General features: G+C 44.7%; 1 protein-coding gene across 1 annotated transcript in view; it reads right to left on the reverse strand.

Moving 5' to 3' along the window:
- Positions 1–704: 704 nt before the first annotated feature.
- TNR (tenascin R) overlaps positions 705–18,365 on the reverse strand; it is a 187,001-nt gene continuing 169,340 nt past the window's right edge. The window contains exons 18-22 of the mRNA XM_004688505.2: positions 14,143–14,294; positions 12,613–12,709; positions 7,000–7,161; positions 2,552–2,715; positions 705–1,710 (exon numbers count right to left, since the gene is read on the reverse strand). Coding sequence (XP_004688562.1) covers positions 1,591–1,710; positions 2,552–2,715; positions 7,000–7,161; positions 12,613–12,709; positions 14,143–14,294 — 695 coding nt within the window. The 3' untranslated portion in view covers positions 705–1,590. The remainder of the gene's footprint in view (positions 1,711–2,551; positions 2,716–6,999; positions 7,162–12,612; positions 12,710–14,142; positions 14,295–18,365) is intronic.

Consider the following 18,365-nt stretch of genomic DNA (forward strand, 5'->3'; position numbering starts at 1 on the left):
CCCTCTCCTAGTTATTTTAAAGCCTATAGTGAATTAAGAAGTGAAAATGTTGCCCCTGTATTTTAGCACTGGGTATGTCAGTCACATCCACACCACAGCAGTGAACAAGGCCTTGGAGGTCTGCTAAGGGGAGAGGGCCAACAGCAAGACCTCACCCTTATCACACCAGAGGTGTGATCATCAGCTCAAGGGACTTCCCTTCTTGGGTAACAGCTTGGTTAGGTTGTAGAAGGTCCATTAGAAAATTTCAGCTCTCAGGCTCATCCATTACTGGTTGGGAAAGGATTCCCCAGTTAGGCTAAAGATGGGCCTCACAGAAGACAGAACAGGGCCTTGAAGAAGGGGAGAGGAAAAGGAGTAGATGGCTAGGCATAATTTTCGACAGATGCTGTGGGATGCTTGCAGGTGACAGCTGAATTGGAAAAGTTGAGGCTCCTGGCTTCTAGAATCTTCAGCTCTCTTGGAGAAAATCCATTTGAGCCCATAGGATCAAAAAAGAGAGAAATAAAGACCAAGATGTCCAAATTCCACTGCCCGAGGATTATCCATGAAGGAAATGACCAGTTGGTCATATAATTTCTTCTTCTGCCTCTTCTCAAGCCACCTACTCTAAAGAGAGTCTGGATGAAGACAGAAATGCAGTCTTCAGTTTGCAACTGAGTAAAAAAAAGCTATGACAAATAGGACTAGAAATAGAGAAAAATAGAGCGAGGTACAATCTATATTCCTTAGGGGGCCTATAATTTCAATGGCAGCTGCCTGATTTCTACTTCATCTATCTTTTCCTCAATGTCTGACCTGAAAGTGTTAAAGACCACAACCATCCTTCCCACCTATTTCCCCCAAAAGTTATTTTTGCCTAATTTGAGGGACAAGCAGTGAGTTAGGACCCACAGGGACACAGCGCAAGCTGTGGACAGTGCTGTAGGAACTAGATTCCAGAAGAGTATTGGGCATGTCGGGGCTCGAAAGTAGGATGGAAGTAGGCAAAGAGCCGGGTGACTGGATAAGAGGCCACTACTCCTGAATGGGAACAGAGGACAGTAGGCTGATAAGAGCAAGAGTGTCAGAAGATGAGGCTCTGGCCCTTTAAAAAGGGCTTGGGTTGTGGGAAGGGGTGGAGTTGCTTCCTCTTAATGAGAGTGTTGGCAAAGCTCTCTCTTGAAGGCTCCATCTCTGGGGTGGAAGGCTCAACCTTGCCATTGAAGACAGTGGCCAGCGCCTAGAAACAACCTAGAAGTGAAGGGCATCTCAGAAGGAGGGCAGGAGAAAAGAATGCATGCCTGTGTGACTTAGGGCTTATCTTTGATTTGGTCGGTTAAGAAAACTCTTCACTTTTCCTCCTTGGTGGTAAGGAGGGGGGTGTTAGGATGACGGGGTAGGAGGGAGAAAGGAGACCGTGGTTCAGGCCCCTGGGGCAGCAGAAACCAAAGACAGCTGATCCTCAGCTGATTCCTGCTGCATCCCGCTTTCTTGAAACACTCGCAATATGTTGCAAAACATATTACTGTTACCCCCCACTTCTTGTTTTATCTTATAAAATACAAACAAATGACAGAAAAGATTGGTTGACTCTTGGCTGCCTGTGGTTTAGAACTTCAAGGACCGCCGCTTCCTCCCGGCTGTGAGACGGTGGTTGTAGGGACGCATCTTCATTTCCACAAAGGGGATGGAGAACTCATGGCCTTTCCAGTGGTACCAGTTGATCCCCTGGGACAGAGAAAGACAAGCAAATGAGAGCCTCCTCCTTCTTCAATAGGACACAAGCTTGGACAGTAGGAGTTGGGGGCAGAGAGCCCAAGTTGTGAGTTTTCCTGGGACTGTGTTACAAGTCATTCCTTTTTGTCAGCTTTATATATGTGTTGTCTTTATGGAGTCATATGCATCTGTGCCCCAGTTGAATTGCAAAGTTACAGCAGAATGAAAGCATTTTGAAGGGAATCACTGTGTTTGACTGCTCACTCCTCCTGGGGGTCTCTAGTGGTTTCCACCTATGGTGACTGACCAACCTGGTTTGCCCAAAACTAAGAGGTTTCCAGGTTTCTCTGGGTGCCAGCCTTTTAGTGCTAAAACAGTGGTCCCAATTGGCCCTGTTGGGCACCCTATCATCCAATCCAGCTAATGGTCTTTAGTCTCCAGTGGGGGAGAGATAGCTCAATTTATGCTGGTATTTCTGATTCTCCCTTCTGGGACCATACTTAGGATGAAGGTAAGCAAGTGAAACTATGCCTCAAATTGATGGGCACTTCTTCATGGGCACTTCCAGATGGGGAAATGGAATGGAAGTTGGCGGTTTGCCAAGGAAGGGCCTCTCAGGTTGAGTTCTAGTGCTGGTGCAGATGCTTCTTCTCCTTCCTCTGGCTGTTACTCCAGCTCAGCCCTGCTCCCAGTGTCTGCATTACTTTCTTCCCAAAGACTCTGAGTACCTCCATTTAAAATGACAAGGTAAGACACATGTGTGCACTTAACGTGAAAGGTAAAGTGAAACTATAAGTTCAAGTTCTGGTCTTTTCTGAATGGAAGGAAGCACATTTTGGCTGAGCTCACCCACCTGGCTGTGCCTGGACTCCCCATACTTCCCGTTTAGGTTGGTCCTGTGGCAGTTCTTATACCACCACGCCCCTTTGTATGACAGGGCACAGTTGGTAACGGCAACGTCATTGTCTCTGTCCTCTGTGGAGAAGGGGCGTCCCTGGTGATAGCTGAGTGAGTCCCCTGGAAAAAAGATCCACTCATGAGATGTTCTGACCTGTTACTCTTTGGTCAGGATTTTCTGGACTTTTGACACACTTAACAAACCTGGCCTCCATTTAGGGGACATTTCACTTACCTCTGCTGTTTCTACCCAGTTGATTAGCCTGGTTGAACTCAGCACTTAACTTCCTGTACCACAGGAATCAGCTGCTCCCAGGCTGTAATCTCTCCAAAACAGTTCTTGGTCTCCTTACCTTCCCTTGAGAACTCTGTCCACTCAGTGTCACCCACTTCCCTCATCTGTCTCCTCCAAGTCCACACCAGGACGTGACAGTCATGACTCCTTTTGTCTCAGGATGAGGCCATGATGAGCCATGAGACTGAGTCTAACCTGTGCCACTGCTGTGCTCTCACAGCCTGGTAAGTCTCCATGACCTACCAGATCCAGTCATCCCACTCCAAAACCTCACTTTCAGAACTTGGGTCTACATGTTAAGAACACCAAAGTTAACCAGACTTCCTGTTCATAAGAAAAGGACAATGAAGAAATTGTAACCATGTCAGAGAAGTGGATGAGAAAACTGAGGCTGCATCTTAGGGCAGAGCAAGCTTGAAGGGGTAGATACTGTTTCCAAGTAGTGGATGGAATATGGACTTAAAAAACTAAATTATGGGCCCTCCCTGATGGCACAATGGGATGCAGCACTGCAAGTTAGCTGCAGCCACTTCAGTGATAGTTTGACCCCTGGTCCTGGAAGTAATCCACATGGCATGGCAGACCTCCTCTGTCTCACCCGTTGTTCCCCTCAGCAGTGTACTTCATCAGTCTGTCTGTTCTGCTCCCCACTCTGTCTCTGGTAAAACCTCTCACTGCCTCTGCACCTCTGGCCTGTTCTGTATGCATGAATAAATAAATATTATTAAAAAAAAACTAAATTATCTCTTTGGGGCAGTTATGAGGCTCAATAAATGGAGAACACAAGGAGGCATAATTTGGCTCACATGAGAAGATATTAATCAAATATTGGAGCTGTTACTAAATAGGATGGATTGCTTGAGATGCCATGAGATCTCTACTCTTAGAAGCAGCAGAGTCCGGTGCTCTCAGTGGGATGTTGTTCATATGAACTGAGCATTTGAGGGGATTGATCAGACTGTAATTAATTCATTACAGTTGGCCATACTTTTGGCAAGCTCTGTGGTCAAAGGTGCTAAAGTTCATTCACGCCACTGAGAGGCTTATCTTAGATGTTTCTGGGGTTGCTTTAAGCTGGGAGAGACTAAAATTCTCATTGGTCTACACTGACAGTGGCTACTCGCTGCCTCTAAAGCTTCCTTCCATAATGATACTTATATGATGGGACATTTATATTGTGGGAGCCTGACCTCCCCAGGCTAGTTGGATCCCTAACTTAACATGTCATTGTCTCTGTCTCACTCTTTTCATCTTTCTTGTTCAGGTTTTCTTTTCAGCTAGAGCTGATCCCACTATATGCAAATCACTCCTTCCCATTTCTTCCAGGGCCTGGAAAAGGCAGAAAAGATACTGTATTTTTTTCAGGTATTTGTATGTTTTTGTGTATACTCTCCCCCCACACACTAGCATTTTACTTTCTCCCAACCTAAATCATATTAATTTGCTCTATCTTAAAATTCGTGGCTGCTCCTACCTCTAGTGACCTTTCTTTCACATTGGTTTCTTGACTGCATTGTTTTCCCCCACATCCCTATCACTCTGTCTTCTGCTCATCCTTCAGTTTGCCTTCATGACTCCTCTGCAATAATCCCACCCAGCTTCCACCCCTGTGTTTCCTGTGCTGCCTCAGATAGGGTCTTTATCTCCTCATCTCCTCCCTAACTCTGCCTCCCCTCCCTATTTCTGCCTCATCTAGGTACTTCATATATTCAGTACATTGTCTCAGTCTTGGTTTTCTCTCTCAACATGCTGTCCAGATTTATGCCTTTCTCTTAATTCTGCACATGAGCCAACGCTCCTGCTATTGCTTGCCAGGTTAAATACAGCAGGTCTGCTCATTCAGGTTTAGCTTGCTCTTGGCTCTCACACTGACCTTCCTAACACCGCCCCCCCCCAACCCCTTCCAATATGCTACTCAAGATCAACCATAGCTGAAGACTGAACTCTGTCTCCTTGCTTTCAAGACCCCTCAGAGTTTGGTTTCACCCTTCTGGTCTTCCAATCTTTTTTCTCTTTCTACTTGAATGCATACCACACCCTGGGCTGTCAGACCCTTCACACCTCCGTTCCTTCCTTAGTGATTGTTCCTTCTGAAGCTTTCTTCTGGAAATCTTCTTTTGTCTTCTCCAGGATATTTGCCTTATCCTGGGATCCTGTTTAAATATTTTTGCCCTCATGAAGCCTTCTTCAACCCCCAGAACCTTATCTCTGAACTGGAGGTGAGTATCTCATTTCTTTTGTGGTGCCTATTTATTTCTTTTAAAAATAGATGTTTAGTTTTTGCAGAGGATGTGATTTATGCTGCTTTTGAATGTGCTTTAAGCACTACCAATGCTTAGGAGTTGACCAACAACATTTTATGGATAATTTTATATATGATCTTTAGTTTATGTGTTAATTAACTGATATTAATTGATAATTTCTATGTGTAATTCAATTAGAGTCCTGATTAGAGACTTGCATTTTTGTAACCTTTGAAATGGGACTAGGAGAAGGCATTGCATTTGGATTGGATGCCGTGGGGATAGATTCTTGTCAGTCTGGACAGTAAGGATGAACAAATGCCAAAGAGAGAGGCCAGGGACAATGGAGCAATACTAAAAGCCAGGAAAAGGGAGTATGGTCCCTTCTTCCTTGAAACCCTTCCAGTTTAAAAAGAACTAGAATCTGTATAAGCCCAGGTTTAGATCTTGGGAAAAATGAACTTGAGTATTTGAGATGAAGGGTCAGGTTGTGGTTAATTTATGATAATTAGCCAAATTATTGGCAGGATTTGCCCATGCCATATGAGAGAAGAACACAGTTCAACAGTTCTGACCTCCCAGGGGCCTGACAGTGAGAAAGAAATACAACAGAGGTGGCAGTGACTGGCCAGATTAAAGTACAGGCTTGGGGCAGGTCACGAGCAGGCCGGAAGGCAGGTCTTGAAGGAAGTGGGAGGGCTTGCTTGACTTCCTGACAGAGAAACAATAACTGCTTTTCTACAATTTTTATCTTAGGGTTTGGGTAGTATCTGTTATTTTTGAAATGACTTAGTCTGATATATATTTTAATGTATTTCAATTTTAAACCCAACGTGTTGAAAAGTAGATCTTTTGTTCGGGGCAAAACAGGCTGACTGGTTTGCCATTGAGTGATCTCAAGTAAGAATAATAACACAAGGAAAGTATATCTTCTCTGTGGAGTAACAATATCTGGCTTAGAAGAGAAATAATTGCACAGATACAGTAATTGGAAGGCAACAACGTGGTGGTCTTCTTCATTCCAAGAGGTATAAAAATGTTGCTAAAATTACCCACTAGCATTTAGCCCTAGAAATGGAGCTAATAAGAGAACTGATAACTCCATGGAATGAACTGTAGAGTATTTGGAAAAACAGGTTTTATGAAAGGTGCTAAATAGAATACAGGAAACAGATTGCAAAGTTTCCAAAGCAGACTGGATATGAGATATTACCTTCCAATAAAATGATTAATGCAACAGACTTTACAGAGATGATTGTTCTACTTAGTTGAAATGTTGTAAAATCTATAAAGAGAAAAATGACATATAAGGTGGATTGTGCAGAAATGAAAAGAAATGTGGCCAGTGAGGACCATTTAAGTGGCCGCTCACTCCTCAACAGCGTCAGAATGGAGGGGGTGCGTCTCAGACAATGGGGGACCTGTTTTATTTTCATTAGTTAAAAGATGGCTTTCCTAGATGTCATTGAGGGGCGATTTCTACTCAGACAGTAGATGATTATGCTCTCACCGGATAAGAGCACATATTGATTAATCTAGACAAGAAAAATAATCCTTTACTCATACATCACACTTTTTTTTTTTTTACTTTAAAAGCACCTTCCCTGCATTTATCACCCACTCCCCTCCCGCACCCACCCAGTACTCTGCCAAGCAGAGCAGGCATCATTATTATGATTTTGCAGATGAGGAAACTGAAGTTCCGAGCTGCTGGGTTCAGGTCCTGTGAATGGGTGGGGGCAGCCTGGACTAGTGTGGGTGACAGGCACTGTCCAATCTGTGGGTGCAGCCACCGCCTGGTGTGGCTCAGACTGGGAATCTCCCTACGGTCCTGCTGCATGTGGGGTGTGTCCAGGGCCCAGGTACCTGCAGTGCCGTTGTAGCCCCCTAAGCGGAGCTTGTACAGGTTTCTGCTGTCCTCGATGGAGAACTTGTCGTAGGAGGCGAAGGCAGCCTCCTGGCCATCCCGCATGTCCACGCGCAGCTCATAGCGGCCCTGGGATGTGATCTTGTGTATGTTGTCCAGCCCTGTGAGGAGAGAGTGAGGGTGAGCCTTGTTCCGGAAGTTTGGCTCTGGGAGGCAAAATGCTACTCTAGTGTCCAAAAAAAAAAAATGCTAGTGAGGCGGGTGTCTGAATTCCTTTTGACTTTAGCCCATCCTGGGTCATTACCAACCAGATCCATCAAACAGATGGAATTTCCATGGTAGAAAGGCCGACCCAGGGCTCCCGGGGAGTTCCCACCACAGGTCAGCTCAGGGGTTGTACTATGAGGTCTTGAACTGGTAGCAGACACACCCTGGGCTTTAAGATTCTTGTCCCCACTCCCTTTTCGCACTCCAAACCATGGCGTTGGGTGATAAGAGGCGTTATGTGGGCATGGATCCTTTGGTGTGAGTGTTAGCTCACAAGAGGCAGAAACACGTTTCAGAGGAATTCAGGATGAAGCTTAGGGGTTCAGGAGGTCCAGACATGCTGCTTGTCAGTAGCCTGCAAAAGGAACTCTGTGTACCTTTCATTACACTGCCCCACCTTCTCTCTCCTCCAGCCCCCTGGGGCTCCCAAAACCAGGTCAGAGATGATTGACACGTCTCCAACCCCACTTTCTCCCTAATCTACCAGCTACAGCTAAGGTGCTGCTTCTTCCCTGGTCTCTCTGAGCAGTTACCACACTATCCTCTCCTTGGCCTCCCCAGGCCTTCATCTAATACACCCTTGTAGGTATGAACCCCTAAGCCCAAGTCTAGCTGCAGCCTAGATCCTCCCTGGTAACATTACCTTGTATGTATTTTCTTGTTCACTAACCCTAGAGGGCTGTGTCTTGGGGCTCTCCTAGGATGATCTACCTGCCCAGATTTTGACCCATTCCCTGCATAGTTCGTAAGATCTATGTCCCGATTTCTATCTGCCTTGTGACTTGGACTCCTGTGACTTTGCTGTGACATCTGATATCTATCACCGTTTGCCATGATTTAGAATCACAGAATGGCAGAGATGGAAGAAAATGTAAAGATTACATGAGCTAGTTTCTGTGGAAGAGGGGGTTGAATCCAGAGGGGTGAAGTGATTGGCTGAGGGTCCATCTATTTCTCTGCTTCCAAATCCTGCTTGAAAGTTAAAGCTTCATGTTGATTGTAAGTCAAGATGGTTTGAAAGCTGTATTTTTTTCTATTTAATTACTCTCCACATTCCCTAGACTTGCGCATATGTGGGTGGAGTGAATCCTTAGTGCTATGCCCAGATGCCCTTCATTAGAAGGTAGACACAGCCTGAAGCTGCTAACAACTCAAAGTCTTCTCCTTGGATAATTTCCCTTGATCAAATAGGAGTCACTTACATTCTCCTTTCCTCTTGCTTTGCAGCTTACCTCCATCAGTGCTCGATGTTGCGGGGAAGATTACATGAGCCCAGATCCCTTGCCCGCTGGTGACCAGCACTGGGGAACAATTCATGCTCCAGTGCATCCTGAGGAGCACGATGAACTGGTCTCTTAAGCGGACTACAGTGTTGGACTTTCCCCGATCCTATCCCACTTCCCCATTCTCCTTCACTGAGAGCACTCCCCTTGTTTATATAAGAATCCAAACTTGGCCTCTGTTTTTAGAGAACTCAACTTAGAACATAAATCGTGGGTCAGACTGTTACTCCCAATCTGGGTATTGAACTACTTGAGAGCTCTCACGGGCTTCTTATTTCTTTCCTTTCCTTTTTATTTAAGGATTTATTTTTTTAAATTAATTATGCATACAAGAACTGAGGCGTAGGCCAGAGGTTTAGGGGGATGAGAGGATTCACCAGAGACAGAGTGGGGGGCAGAACAGGCAAATGTACTGAAATATATTACTGAGGGGAGCAGTGGGTTAGGCAGGAGAGGTCTATTGCACCATGGGGGTCAGCTCCCCGGCCGGGGATCGAACTCATGCCACAGTGGTTGGCAGTAGCTTAATAATGTTGAGCCTTTACCCCTTGCACCATCAGGGAGGCTCTGCCCCCCTATTTTTTAAGGCATTAAGTCAAGGCTTCTCTCCTGACTTCAGCTGTCATCACTTGCCCCAGTCAGCCCACCTAACCTCCTTTTCTTCTTTTCCTGACTCTCCCCTCTCCTCTGGTTGCACTGTTTTTTCATTGTTCTGTATGTATATGTTGGCAGGATTCCTGCCTCTTTTTTTTGTCTCCTTCCCTCTGTTCTTCTTACTCACCTTTCTTTGCCTTCTCTATGAAGCTGAACTCTTCCTTCTGATGAGTAGCCCAGAGGTTAGTGTGAGATGGCACACTAGCACAGTGTTTCCCAGTGTGAGATGGTCTCTTTGACAACTATTTTGGGAATAAGGACTAAATAACCTTGTACATATAGAGAATGGTATAGTCAGATTCTCTTAGTAGATTAAGGAGAAATATGAAGCTTGATTCTAACTTTAACTCTCAATCTCAGTTCATTCTAAGGTTTAACATCCAATACTTTATAATCTCCATTTTTAGCACCAGTAGCAACAGGAAGCTTGCACTGCTACCATTTTAATTCTCCTGTAATAATATTAATGTGGTTTTGTTTCATTGCATTTCCTCCTGAAACTCCTTTTATTTGTAACCTGATCATTTGCTTTCCATTTTTGGCAGTGCTATAGTTTCTTTCACAAAACAAAAGATTTAATTAAGCAAAACAAGACAGAAAATTTGAGTGTGACAATTCAGCTATTTCACAGATATGATGAAAAGTTTGAAAGTGGCCCTGAGTGACTGAGGTGTGGGAACATGGGCACTGTCTGCTTGTGACCTGAGTGCTTTGCACTGGTCTCCCACACAGCAAAGTCCTAGAGGGTAAGTTGAGTTTTTCTAGAGGGTAAGTTGAGTTTTCTTCTTCACCTCACTTTTCTCGCAGGCTTTTTATATGATTTATACCTTATATTTTTATTACCTACATTTGCCAACTCAGCTCTGGGTATCTAAAAGTATTCAGTAATTCTTATAATTGATTGATTGAGCTCTACATTTTAGGTACCTACTATCTCAGGCACTGTAACAGGCAATGGGGTTAAAAGAAATAGGATGTGGTCCCAGTCTGAAAGAAGTTTAGAGAATCAAGAGACACAGAATGTGAGATGGACACTGATCTGAGCCATAAATGAGGGAGTTGCTGATTCTCCCAGAAAGGGTAAAAAAGAAAAAAAGGGGGGGTTGTCTAGCCCATATGAAAGCACTGTGAAGCTTTCTCAAAAGGGTACAAATGGATGTGCCTTTCTTTTTTGGCATGGAAGAACTGGGGTGTAGGGCATGGGGGTTGTGAGAGGAGTTACCAGAGACAGAGTGGGGAGCAGAATAGGCAGACTGACTGAAATACACTGCTGAGGGGAGCAGCAGTTGAGACAGGAGAGGCCTGCCATGTGTACTCAGGCCTTAGTGGTGATAGTGCTGAGGCTTAACCCCTAGGTCACCAGGGAGGCCCCTGGATCTGCCTGTTGACGTAGCAATTCCACCCCTAGTATCTACCCAAAGAATACAGAAATACTCATTCAAAAGGAAAGCTGCATGCCGGTGTGCATTGCAGTACTGTTTATAATAGCCAAAATATGGAAACAATCTAAATGCACCAAAACAGATGGGTGGATCAAGAAAGTGCGGTATATATACACGATGGAATACTACTCAGGGAGCAAAAAGACAAAGTCCTGTCATTTACAGCAATGTGGATAGAGCTGAAAGGGATTTTGCTAAGTGAAATAAGCCAAAAAAAAAAATTCTGGGTGATTTCACATATAGGTGCAAGGTAGAAGAACCAAGCAGAGGGTCAGACAAGATAAACTTGCAAACCAACCCTTGAAAGCTGACCATAGATCTGAGGCATCCAGAAGAGTGGGGGGAGGGTGAGGGGTGGCAACAGGACACAGGGAGAGCACAGTCGGCAGTGGTGGAGCACTGTGGGTACTTCGGTGGTTGGAGAGCTACAGTGACTGTACTGACGAGGGAAACCCTGTTCTGTCAAAACACCAGCAAAGATGTAAACCAGTGGTGCTTCAATTTAAAAATATGGGTAGGGTTGGTTCTGTGGAGGCAGATGTGTTTAGCTGGACCTTTGAATATGCAGAGAAAGACAACAGCCAGGGTTTTTTGTTGTTGTTGGGGAGAGGGGCTTACTTGGGACTGGGAGAGTGCTTCTTGCAGTGGTTCTGAACATTGGAGTTTGCTATGGGGCATGGGGGAGGGGAGAAGAGGAGTCAGGTGCTTGGGGTGCAGGTAGATTAGAGGTCAAATCCGGAGAGATTTTTACCTTAACGAAGGTGTTTGGCCTTCACCTGGAGGTGATGAGGCATCACTGAAAGGTTTTACGAATGACATTAGCCATTGTTTAGATTTGGGGTATGAGGAAGATTATTCTAGTGATCATGTGGACAATGGATGGTCCTGGGGGCCAGGAAGCCAGTTAGAGGGTAGTGAAGGAACATCCAGGAGCAAGATGGTGAGGCCTGGATGAGACGGTGATGGGCAGAGAGAGGGAACACAAATATGGTATCTGATTACTTGCCTTTTCCCCGTGCACCTCTACATAAACCACTGGCAAACTCTAACTTAGAGGGAGATGCAGGCAGTAATGAGTTTGCTACTCTCTGGAATCGGCACCTCTGCTATCTGCCTGGGTTGGTGTGTATTTACCTTCTCACCAGCCATCGCTGAGGCCTGGGCCCACCTGGACCACAAGTTTGACCTGATGTATGCCAAGCGGGCCTTTGTCCACTGGTACCTGGGGGAGGGCATGGAGGAAGGGGAGTTTTCTGAGGCCAGAGAGGACATGGTCGCCCTGGAGAAGGATTATGAGGAGGTTGGAGCAGACAGTGCTGATGGGGAGGATGGGGGCGAAGAGTATTAACCTGTCCGCTGCTGTTGTACACTCCAGTGTCCAGGAATGTTTCCACTCTGTGCAGTTTTGCACTGTGGCCTGGCCTACCAATAAAGCGATGTTTCCATTAAAAAAAAAAAAAAAAAAAAAAAAAGCTGTGTCTTGCCTGTATCAGACCTCTAGGAAATTGCCAGTTGCCTCTAATGCCATTTTTATTATCCCCTTGCCCTTCCCAAGTCAGGTAATAATAATCCTCCAAGGAAGCAGCTCAGTGGCCGCCTCACTCCTCTGCTGAGCTGCACATGGTGGGCTGGGCGCCTGGCATCTGAGGGAGGACCAGCGCCTGTCGCTTCCGTGGTCCCGCCATGCCAGGCAGCTGCTTTGCAGTTGCCTCCTGTCAAGACCCATCAGCATAAGAGACTATTAATGAGGATGGGAAGAGACAGAGCAAAGAGGAAAACACCACAATAAGATAAAAAAAGATCAATAGTGGAGCCAAACAGAGCAAGAGGTACTGAAAGCAATTCATGAATTGTCAGCTTCTCAGCAGACCAAGGGTTTCTGATAATTCCAGAAGCACCCAGAAAGGGAAGACCTGGACAAGGAGCCACAGAAGCACACTCAGGGAAAGCAAGAGAGAGGCCCTACCCAGCCAAAACTCATCCTCCAGGTTCCCAAAGCCAACGCGGTACTCAGCCCATTTCCGGAAAAAATCAGTTTGGCCGTTCTGCCGCCTCTGGAACACCTGTGACGAGAAAGGGAAACAAATGAGCAGCTGCTCAGGAAAATAAGCTGTAATGAGTACAATTGCTATAACCAAGTTTTATATCTGCAATGACAAAGACGGCCAGATCAGGAGCCCTGCAGTAGAGACCGAGCGTGGCATTCGCGTGGCGGTTTCAGAGGCGATGTACAGAGCACTTCTGCAAGCACAGGGGTCCCTGATGAATAGGCCAGCGTGTGAGGCTGACACTAATTTGCACCGCTGCAATGTAGAAAGGATTCAAGATACACATCAGCCCCCAACAGTCAGGGGAAATAGGCCTGGCTCTGGAGTTAATCTTTTTTGCACCACAGAGTGTAACAGAAAGCATTTCTCACCAGAAGAATAGGACCAATGTCAAATCAGCTAGTAACTGTCATCATCTTCTCGCAGGCAGAGCTACTGCCTATCACTCACTTTCTGTTTCTGAGCTGTTTAAGTGCTAATTTCATTTAACCCCTCAATACATCAGCCTCGCCTCCAATTTCCAATTACGCTTTAAGAAGGAGTCACAAATATGTCAGAAACATAAAGGAAAATATCTCCCACGTGTAGCAGTTATGAGCACAGCCACCATTTAAATCCTTTCAAAAACCATCCAGTTTGAATGGCAAAAAATCCAGAGCTGTGAGTTCGCTGTGCTGGGGGGCTTCCGCTGGAGCCCCGAGCCCCTCCCTCCTGCACTGACTCAGTAACACCAGCCAGCTTTAGGGCCTGGCTGCTGGGTCTGTCCCTGCACACTCTGGTGCTAGGCAGGTGATTTAGGAGGCTGTGCCTTCTCTTTCCCTCTGTGCCGACCTACCAAACACGGGGCGGGATGGTAGCAGGAAATGGTGTCTCTCTCTTCCTAACCATTGATGCCCCTTGAAGGCAGCGATGGTTTTGGGGAAGAGGCCAGAGAGGCCAGGAGATGATGTGGACAGTGGCAACCTTTGAGACTGGAGTGGTTTTCACGTCATGCCCTTCAGCTGCTCCCCCAGGTGCCGTCCTCTGACAGAGAGGTCCAGGCCACCCTGCATAGCGGCTGCCCTCCTTCTGCAGAGAAGCCAGGCGCAGAGGACTGCGCTTTCAGCATGGCTCTCGTGCTCAGCAGCCACGACCGCAGGGCCTCCCTGCACCACGGTTCCTCTGTCCCTGTGCTTTACTGCATGAACTGTCCTGCAGAAGGAGCAGTTTTCCTGGGGCTCCTTCACCCGACCACCCACTGCAGCCTCCATAGGTGGCGTCCTTCCTCTGCTTTGCCAAACTGTGGACGGGCTGCTGACAGACTCTGAGAGCAGTGAAGAGCCCCCAGATGTGTAGAGGGTGGGTGAAAGGATGGCCAGACAGTGTTGAAGTTGCTTCACTGTGTGCTGAGCGGCTGAACTAGAAGACCAGGGTGTTCGCATGGACAGAGAAGAGGCACATTTACTTACAATCCAGCCACCCCCATCGGTGGTCATGTCGCAGTACACCTGTAACTTCTGGCTGACTTCTCCATTGAGGAAGATGGTATAAACCCCACTCAGAGTGTCTCCATTCATCAAATGCTGGGCGCAGTCTTGAGGATGAGGGAACACCCGGCCCCCTGCACAGAAAAAGAGGCAGTTTCCAGAAGGATTTTTTTTCTCTCACTGTGCACACGAACCCTTCAGATCCGAGATCTTTGTGGTACTTCATCAAGAGCTATAAGGAATCTGCACTGGATCTCATACCACATGTGGTAACTCTGCATCATCCTGCCTGTCAACTGATGTTGGATTTATCAGGTGATAGATCATTTCATGCCATCTGAAAACCAAAATTCTGGGTTTGTGGTCTGACTCCTCTATTTATCTGTTTGTTTGGTTTTAGGCAAAAGGTCTGATTTCTGCGGGCATCGGTTTTCTCACCAGAAAATGGGGACCACAAAAATATCCACTCACACCCTTCTCTCCGGCTGCAAGGGTGAAGGTATGTTAATGCAGCCAGAGGGGAGGTGCAGGTTGAGTTAAAGATACCCAGAGAATGATTGCAGAATCACAGGATGCAGTAAATCGCTTAGTGGCTACCTTTCCAAAGGATGAGAGGCATCTAAATGAAGCCTTTCTAGCATCTTTACAACAGCCATTAAGGAGTACCTAAATAAGCTCAGCTTTAGCATGAAGATGAATTCTATTCCTTCTGCAAAATAATCTCCTGATTGGACAAAACAATCAAATAGCCATGTTTTACAGTTCAGTTTAATTTTAAGGAGAGGGCAGGGGAAATAAATTGCTGCTTATCTTTTACAGAGAAGAGTCTAATTTGTAGAACAATATCTAATTAGCTGAAAGAGAAGCTTAAATCATGTATTTTGAAGAGCTTAGCTTCAGGGCACATTTTAATGCTTAGCAGGCTAGCCAAGAAGCAGAGATCCTGCAGGAGGAACTTTCTGGACTGCAGGAGCTGATAGGGCGTGTTAAACGCACAGCTTGCCCTGTAAGGAAAAGTGGTTTGGATGCTCTGTAAATATAATGATCTTCTGGGTCAGTGAAGAGTGTGGTGGGCTGATAGGCTTCTGCAGCCTCATTTGTTGCAGTGTTATGAGGAGACTGGGCAGGGATCACACATGTCAGTCACCACAGTGTCCTCTAGTGGCCGAACCAGTTGCAGTACACCTATGACAGAGAACCACTTAGAAAGCTTGCTGGAAGAGGCAGTTGCACAAAGGACAGCATTATGACACTCGAGAAAGGAAACAAAGTCATCTTACTGAACACCCAGCTCATCTAAGACCTGTGTCATGAATGATCAGTGAAGCATCCTGTGTTAGGAAGAGGTTGTTGGGATTCAATAGACTTCATGGAAGGCCCTTCTGGTGTTGACTCCTACTGGCACAAGGCTTTCAACTTCATCATGGGTGGCTTCCATGTAAGGTAGCTTAGAACAAAGGCACTGCTAACTTCAGGCAAAGCCACCACAGGACATAGTAATATATTGCCATAGAACTTAGAAATTTCTATATAGAAATCATACATATCTAGAACACACGTGTATTCTATATTTAGAATAGATGTATATATAAAATGGATGTATATTCTATATAGAGAGAATGTAGGAATATATTATAAAAATATATGTGTAGAATATAAAAATTTCTACAGAACTTTTACAAAGTGTATTTTTATTTTGATTTAATTCTTGTGGGAGATTTGAGAGGAAGACAGATTGTTGTAGGACAAAGAAGACTTGTTTTACAGGGAAGGAAATTGCATTCAGAAGGACCACTTGGTTTTGGTTACTTGAACTCAAGTTTTCAGGCCCCAAAGAGTTTTCAGACTCTTGAATTCTATTAAAATAGAGAATATAACATATGATACTGTTTATTGAATCTACAGCTATCCATTTAGCAAAGCATTAACTAATGTCTGTATCATGAAAGCATATTAATCCCCAAAGGTCAGTTATCTCAAATAGTTTGATGTTTAAATTAAATATATTTACTTTACCAAACTGATTTATTTAATGGCTGCTTAAAAGCTCACACTCTTCATCGCCAGAATGTCCTAGGGCTCATCAGAGTTCCCGATCCCACCTACTCCTAGCATTTACAGTGGCACTGCAGAGGCCTGGCATGAATGTTTCCCCTCTCTCTGTTGTCTGGGGACCATCACCATGATTTCCTGGCCTCCAGAATATTCTCCACCTGGTGTCTGCCTTCTTTTCTCTCACTCAGTTTCTCATTTTACGTCTGTTCATAATGTTTTCATCTTTAGGTCACTTACTTCCTTGTGACTAATAGTTCATCCTCCTGAACCACCTGGACTTCTTAAAGGAACCAGCCAGTCCCAAAATTTCTCCCCAGTACCTGAAATGTTCCCAACAGATTATCTTCCCTCAAAGCTCAAATGACAACCTCATACAAATACAGTGTTTTACCAGGCTTATTCAGATGAATCTGAAGACCAGCTTCAGAGTAGATTCTACTCTTTTCTCTGTTTCATTTTTTCTCTCTTCAAAGAGGTCAACAGGTGGTATTTCAGGCCCTTGAGGACCTAGATTCATACTGCTGAGTGGTTAAATAGTCTGGTCTCTCTTTCCCTCTTGCTTTTCTTTTTCTCTCTCTCTTTCCTTCTTTCCTAGTACATATGTCTTGAGTGGGCAGGTCCTAAGATTTAGATTGAGTAGGAATTATGTTTCAGTTTCACCATTAACTGCTGCTTTGAGGGTTACTGGACTTTGGCTTAGGTAATAATCAAGAACACAGTGATCTGTTTCTGCTGGGTCCATGGCTCATATACTGTGGCCGCATAAATTTTTAGGGGAGAGAATCAAGGCAGATTCCAGACAATCCTAACACTGTGGAGAAAATTAGCTTTGACCCTAACAGATTGTTTCAGTAATTTTTACCAAGGCAAAAATTTAGGACCAAGCTTCTTTTCTTCCCTTTGGTACAATGTCCAGGGCCTGGTCTGATAAAGAGGCTTTTTTTTAAAGCACAAGTTGTGATTACCAAGTTAAGAGGAAAGCATTGCCAAGTGATCAGCACACTGAAATGTCTCACGGTTAAGTGTTTCTAGATGTAATTGTGAGATCAACAGAACCAGGGCACTCACCGGCAGAATTGCTCAGAAATTGGTTTGTGTTGGGCATCCAAAGGCTGAACGCTGAGCAGAGTGAAGTGAACTACGTGATTCACAAGTGCAGTCAGATAGCACTCACTGCCTGGTGGTGAAGGATGAGCCCTATTCTGCCCTTCCCTGATTTTGGTTCTTGGATGCAATCTTTAAAATGATCAGAGTCAGTGACTTTGGAGAGTACCCCCTGGCCACTCCTAAAGTCACAGCATCAGAACTGAAGTCATGAAGTCTTTCTCAAAAGGGGGTTTATGGTTGCAGGTTCGTGGCATGCAATCTGAGTCCATGGACAGGGCAAGGTTACCTGTTTATTCCCAAGAGCAGAGAATGTTTCCTAGTTTATTTTATGATGCTAACATTACCCTAGTATGAAAACCGGACAAAGATAACACCAGGAAAGAAAATTCTAAAACAATATCTGAATATTGATGCAAAAATCTTCATCAAAATACTTGCACATCAAATTAAAAAATATATAACAATTATACTCATCAGTTGGGATTTACCTAGGGACACAAGGATATTTTAATATCGATAAGTCAAGCAATGTAAATATATCACATCAACAAGAGAAAATATAAAAAATCATATGATTATTCAGTAAGTGCAGAGAAAGCATTTGGTAAGACCTGCCTGGCCCCATTTATGACAAAAACTCCAAACAAGATGAGCATAGAAGGAAACCACCTTAGCATATAGAAGCCAAACCTATATCCAATGTTATACTTAATGTTGAAAAATGAAAAGCTTTTCCTTTTAAAGGTGAGAGACACTACTCTTACCTTTTCTGTTTAACTTAGTATTAAAGGTTTACCTAAAGCAATCAGACAACAGCAGGAAATAAAAAAATTCAGATTGGAAAAGAAGAAATGAAGTTATTGGTGTTTGCCAAAGAGATGATGCTATATATATAGGAAACCCAAAGAGCTCCCCAAAAGCTGCTTGAAACACAGCAGGAATAGAGCAAAGTGGAGGTTATAAAATCAAATGATAAAAATCTGTTGCATTTATATATAAACCATGAACACAGAGAAAACTAAATTAAGAAAATAATTCCATTC

Source organism: Condylura cristata, unplaced genomic scaffold, assembly GCF_000260355.1.
Source record: "Condylura cristata isolate star-nosed mole 26May11 unplaced genomic scaffold, ConCri1.0 scaffold00024, whole genome shotgun sequence".
In the NCBI taxonomy this organism is placed as follows: Eukaryota; Metazoa; Chordata; class Mammalia; order Eulipotyphla; family Talpidae; genus Condylura; species Condylura cristata.